General features: G+C 48.2%; 1 protein-coding gene across 1 annotated transcript in view; it reads left to right on the forward strand.

Annotated features, from left to right (window-relative positions):
* Positions 1 to 342: 342 nt before the first annotated feature.
* The window catches only part of MCF2 (MCF.2 cell line derived transforming sequence), a 41,305-nt gene continuing 35,681 nt past the window's right edge, over positions 343 to 5,966 (forward strand). Inside the window, exons 1-2 of the mRNA XM_057385115.1 lie at positions 343 to 412; positions 948 to 1,062. Of these exons, the coding sequence (XP_057241098.1) occupies positions 358 to 412; positions 948 to 1,062 (170 nt within the window). The 5' untranslated portion in view covers positions 343 to 357. The remainder of the gene's footprint in view (positions 413 to 947; positions 1,063 to 5,966) is intronic.

Genomic DNA, 5,966 nt, shown 5'->3' on the forward strand with positions numbered 1-5,966 from the left:
AAATTTCACTATTTTGAAATAGGGAGGAGAATTGGTAACTGCAAAACACACAAATTTACTGTGGATATGGCCTGGTGAGGGATGGGCACTCAAACTCATGGCACTGCTCCCTTGGTGCATTTCCTGGCTCTCATTTATTGCTGATTTGTGGCATTCACCCTGTTAGAGTCATCAGAAACAACAGAAAAAAAMMWYYYYWARRWCCMWMWWWYCYTTKWTWSMAAAWKKYMWKTACAGTTCAGGGAAGCTGCATTTGRTTCAAGTTCCACCTTTGGATGAACACATTGATAAATGTGTTTGGATTTGTGCTTTCTTTTTGACTGCTGCTTTTCCCTTTCTGCAGAAACTGCAATTCCYATGTGTGCAAAGGACATCAGTGATGATCTGATGAAAGAGTTTGCTTTTCTGTCTGGTGAGTATGGAGARCTTCAACTGTGGTAATTAAATACTGCAGACAAACTCCTTTGCTGTTTGTCACAATGGCACTGCACACRGGGAGTATCCAGTGCCACTCGAAATGTTGTTAATAAAACATTGAGGCAGTTTGAAAGGGCAGATTCGATTTCTGTCTCGTGCCATACTGTAAAATATTTTTACCTCCCAACACTCAAGGCATCCACAAGCACTGTGCTTTGAAATGTATTTCTGTAGATTCCAGAGCAGTGTGTTTATTTGCCCTTGTGGTTCTGGCTTCTTTTGCTGTCCTRTGTAAAGTACACTCAGTAAATAAAGGAAATATCTGGAACTAAGTACATTTGTTTCYCCCACCTGCCCTTGTGTGTTGTGCTTGGACTCAGGGGCAGGATTTGGCTTTGCTTTGCTGTTCTGGGGATGTGCAAAAGCCTCTCTGCCGATGGCAGTGTGTTTTGTGACCCCAGAGGAGCCCCTGGGCTTTGCTGCTGGCCCTCAAAAGCATGGCCAGGGAAACATCCTTGTCTTTTTTCCAGGGGGCAGAGGGAAGGACAAGGCTTGGATTATCACCCTCCCTGACAATGCTGGCTTCAATGAGGTGCCTGARGAGAACGTGTCCAAAGTGTTGACGTACCTAACATCAGTGCCAAGGTATGAGAATCCCTTGGAGCTGGGATGTGCAGAGCTGTGGGTGCTGCCTGGAATGGGCTGGGGGTTTTCAATAATGCCATGAGAGGGGTGAGGGGCTCCTTCAGCTCTCAGAGCACACAGGAGGGATGGATGGCAGCTCTCACAGTGTCCAGGTGTGGCATTGAATCTGCCAGGACCTGCAGAGTGAGCAGTGGACACCATCCTGTGACCTGCCAGCTGGAATGTATCCCTCATTTAGTTTATTAGGTTCCTAATTAACAACAAGCTTTCCTCAAGCTTTGRCGTGTGTCACCACTTAAACATGCCATGCCACTGCAAAATAATCCTTTGGACGTGTACAAATAGGGAGTCATTACTGTGGGAAAAGAGAAATGACCCCAGAGGAGGAGGCTGATGAAGGGAACAAAGTGTTGGGGTCCCTGGCAGCTGTGGCTCACACAGGGCTCTGCACTTTGATTCATGGCCCTCCCAATGCTCCTGCTGAGTCTGGTGCCTCAGTTACCTGGAATGCCTCGTTTTCTTGAATAATGCCAGTTTGGGCAAATTTCCTCCTGCAGGGAGAGCAGGTTGACAGCAGCTCAGCAGCTGCTTTGGAAGAACTATGAAGTGTTAGGCACCTCTGTTAAAAAAAAAAAAAATAAAGAGGCTGTGGTTCCTCTTTTTGTGAACTGTGAGGTTTCAAGGGCTCCTGGGCCAGCAGAGCAGGGCCCTGCCAAGTGTGTGTTGGCCAGAGGGGTTTGTCCTTCGTCCTGCTCTGTCTGGTGTCTCCAAGGCTTCTCATTCCCTCTGAGTGTAAACACCCTGGCATTAGCATGATGAGCAGTCTTGCTGTCCCTGTAATAGGTCAAACTCAATCAAGAAACTAATGAGAGCTGCAAGCTTTCTGGTGATTCAAACATGTCCAGCATGTTTTTAGTAAAACCACTTTAATCATCCTGCTCATCCACCATAACAGCCTGCCCCAAAATCTGATCACTTTAGAAACATCTGCTGCCTCTCTCTTTGGGGCTGAAAGGCTCAGGTGACCAGGCAAAGCTTAACCTGGGTTGAGAGTGGTGGGTCTGTCTCAGCTCTGATGTCTGCTCATCCCTCAGCAGCATCACATCGTGGGATTAGAGCTCAGGCTTTAGCTCAGAAAGTCCCTCCAAGAGGTAAATATTCACCTGCCAGAGGTGTTTTATTTCCTCAGTTATCAGAATTAGATGTGGGTGCCCCAACACCTCCTAACTGTGGATGTGCAGGGGCAGATCCAAAGCACACACACTGTGCCTTTCCTGTGCAAAGGAACTGCAGTGTCCCACCCACAGCAGCCTGACAAAACCAGGGAAAATTGGCAAACTGAGTCTCATGAGGCATTTTCCTCCTGGGAATAATTGTTAGATAAAGGAGATGGATGCTGAAAGCTACTCCTGAGTCCCCGAGGTGAGTGCATTAATACCAGAGCCAGGAGGAAGGTGGGTCCTGTAAGCAAGTTCATTTTTAGGATTTCTGGGAGCTGTGCTGCAGGCAGGAGGCAGAGAGTGGAAGGGCTGTGAAGGAAAAGGAGTGCTGGGTCCCACTTTCTATTCYGTGCACATCCAGCTGAAGATGCTGGCCTGGCTGCCTGCAGGMTGGCTGTGCTGAGCAGCACCTGCACTGCAGGCACAGGGAACTTCACAGGGCCTGGAATCTGCACAAAAGAGACCCTGGGAGTGATAAAGCAGCTCTTTATCCAGGCTTGGATAGAGGATTGTGACAGTGTATTTACAACAAATACAGGTCTTGTTCTCTAGCCTGAAAGAATTTATCTTTTTCAAGGTAAGCTGGAATTTCAGTAGAAGCTTAAAGAAAAAAAATTGAATATCAACTGAACTCAGTTATGGTGTATGTAAGATTGTTATTACAAAATAACTGCCTGAATTACTATTAAAGTAAAATTTGAAAAAAATAATTGAAAAATTAAAATGAATTAATTAATTTTAAATTAATTTTWAAAATCCYTCMGTATATARCACYGGTGTGGCATCACCTTGAGTACTCTGTGCAGTTCTGGGTGCCAGATTGAAACAGGAGGTGAAGCTCCTTGANNNTGTCCAGGGGGCAGCAGGTCTGGTGAAAGGGCTGGAGGAACTGGTCAGACAGGCTAGATTATCACTGTAGGTCCCTTCCTGCTGAAATATTCTATTCTATTCTATTCTATTCTATTCTATTCTATTCTATTCTATTCTATTCTATTCTATTCTATTCTATTCTATTCTATTCTATTCAGTTTAGTTCAGTTCCATTCTATCCCACCCTATCCAATCCCATCCTATCCATCTTTGACTGTCCAGTTTTTTGGTGTTTAGACAAGGCTTTTCCTGTTTCATTTGGATTGGGAAGTGAGCTGCAGCGTGGTTTAGAGCTGTGCTGATGGCACAGAGCAGTGGCACACTGAAGGCTGCTGTTGGCTATAAATACCCCTGAATTTCAATATTGGGCAGGTCGTGACGGCGTGCTCTGATCCCACCAGCAGCAAGGCATCTCTCAGTCCTGTGCTAAATCTCACAACTGCAGGCTCCAGGATCCAATTTCAAGTCTTGCAAAAYATCCCAGGTCTTTATTTTTAGGCTGGTGCATCCTGCAACACATACAAAGTTAAGGATAAGGGTGAAAATGGTGACAAGAAACACCCTGAGAGAAATAATCCTTGCCCTGGTTATGTGTCTCCATCTTTCTGCTSCTGGATGCAAACAAACAGCCCTCAGAGCCTTGGTAGAAAGCATTGATTTATTTTTGTTGTCAGTCTAAAAAGTACATCMCAGGCCTGGAAATCTGATAAACCTGCAAGGCCTGGGTTGGAAATAGTCACAGGATTTCTCCACTGGCCCTAGAATAAATGTCAGATTTCCCACAGTGAGTGTCAAGGCTGTCAGGCTGGGAACTTTCTTCTTTGTTTCTGTGAGGGACTGATAAAAGTGAATTAGCACACTCAGAGGCTGCTCTGTGAGTGTAACCTTGTCCTGAGTAAATGGCTCACTTTGGCTCTTGTTAACTGCCAGTGCACTACAGGCTGGCTGCCTTGTCTAAATTACTTGGATTCTGGGGTTTTTCTTCAGGTTTTATTCTGATGACAACAGYTCTGTGTAAACATGATTTTTTCAATTGCAGACTCTTGGGAAATACCATGGGAAGTCAGGGAGTTGTTTCTTACAGGTCAGAGACATACCTTGTAAAATTTTAGAGTGTGCTGAAAAAACAAAGGGTTTTGGTTTTACCTCAAGCCAAAGGATCCTTTGCCCTGCTCCCACCCACCTGAGTCTCTTAGCCCATGGTGGGGTGAACAGAACTAACAGAAACCCAACCTCTCATGTTGCTTAAATTATTCTGAGCAAAAAAGGTTTTGGCTGAGAAGTCAAGCTCACAAAGACTCGGGCTTTATTACATGTAGAAGTTCTGTGTATGACCCATATGTAGAATTTGGTRTTTATTTTCTCTGCCCTTTGCTTCTACACCTCAAAGCCATTGAATGAATCCAAAGGAGCCCTTTGCACCTTGGGTGTGACATTACAGATCCATAGGATCTGTCAYAGCATAGTTTGGGACTTGGGTGCCTCCACACACCTTCAGTCAGTTGCTGGGAGTCAAATGGAATTGYATTTTTTATTAGCACAACTGCTAATTCCTTCTTAATATATTTGTCAGAGTTACAGCTGCCACAGACCAGAGCAGCAAGAAGTGCACTGAATGAAAGCTCCTGCACTGGCTTCACGTGTCTTCTTTTTATTTTTTATAGTGAATTTGCCAAGTATTGTCTGCCCTGTGATAGTTTTGAGTAATCCACCGTGTGTTTGCCTTGCCAAACTCGGGATTAGCGGGGATGATGCTGGCAGGAGGCTGCTGGCACAGGGCTGTGCCCAGAGCAGACACCTGAGCCACCTCTGGAGCCAGCACGTGTGCTGGGAGCCTGTCCCCAGCACGGAGCTAGGGCAGTGTGGGACAGGGCTATCCTCTTTCAGCATCCACAAAATAAACATTGCAGATATCACCTGAGGATCCTGTAAATACACTCACGTTGGGGCTCGGTGACAGGCTGTGTGCAAGCAGGCTGCAGGTTGTAACTCGGGCTGTGGGCTGGAGGGTGTGCTGTCACCCTGGAGCCAGCCTGGGCTGTTCCCAGCCTGGGAAGGGATATTTGAATTACAGACAGGCCAGGGGGTGTCAGTGCCCCTGCCAGAGCGGGCACCCCGGGCACAGCTGGCTCTGGTGGGCACATGGGGAGCTCAAAGCAGCTCAGAGGGTTTGGGTGTCAGAAGGATGCCCGTGCTGGCTGAGGAAGCAGTGTGAGGTGGAAATGCCTTGGAGCAGGCTCTGCATGCCCGTCCCCTCTGCCAGGCTGGCACTGCCCTGCCCTGCCCTGCCCTGCTGCCATCCCGGCTGTCCCGTGCCAAACCCAGGAGGCACCGCTGGGTCCCATGGGCTGAGCTGGCACCAAGGATTGGGCCCCAAGGGCTGGGCAGGGAGGGCAGGGGGGTCCTGTAGGCTGAGCTGGGCACCAAGGGCTGAGCACCAAGAGCTGGGTACCAAGGGCTGGCACCAAGGGCTGGCACCAAGGGCTGGGCACCAAGGACTGGGCACCAAGGGCTGGGCACCAAGGACTGGGCACCAAGGGCTGGCACCAAGGACTGGGCTGGGCACCAAGGGCTGACCAGGGAAGGCAGGGGGGTCCTGGGCCATCAGCTGGGGGAGGCTGCTGGGCACCAGGAGTGCTGGGCACAGCTCCTCTGGCTCTGCAGGGCCCTGCTCAACAACAGTCTGGGTTTTCAGAACCATCTYGTGTCCAGCAATCTGCTGTCACCACCTTGAACACAATTCAAAGGCGATGCTTCACAATCACAGAAAGATTGGGGTGGGAGGGAGCTGGGGGATCACAGAATCAGAGAATG

Source organism: Malurus melanocephalus, unplaced genomic scaffold (genome assembly GCF_030028575.1).
Source record: "Malurus melanocephalus ecotype Western Australia unplaced genomic scaffold, MMel_1.1 scaffold_790, whole genome shotgun sequence".
In the NCBI taxonomy this organism is placed as follows: Eukaryota; Metazoa; Chordata; class Aves; order Passeriformes; family Maluridae; genus Malurus; species Malurus melanocephalus.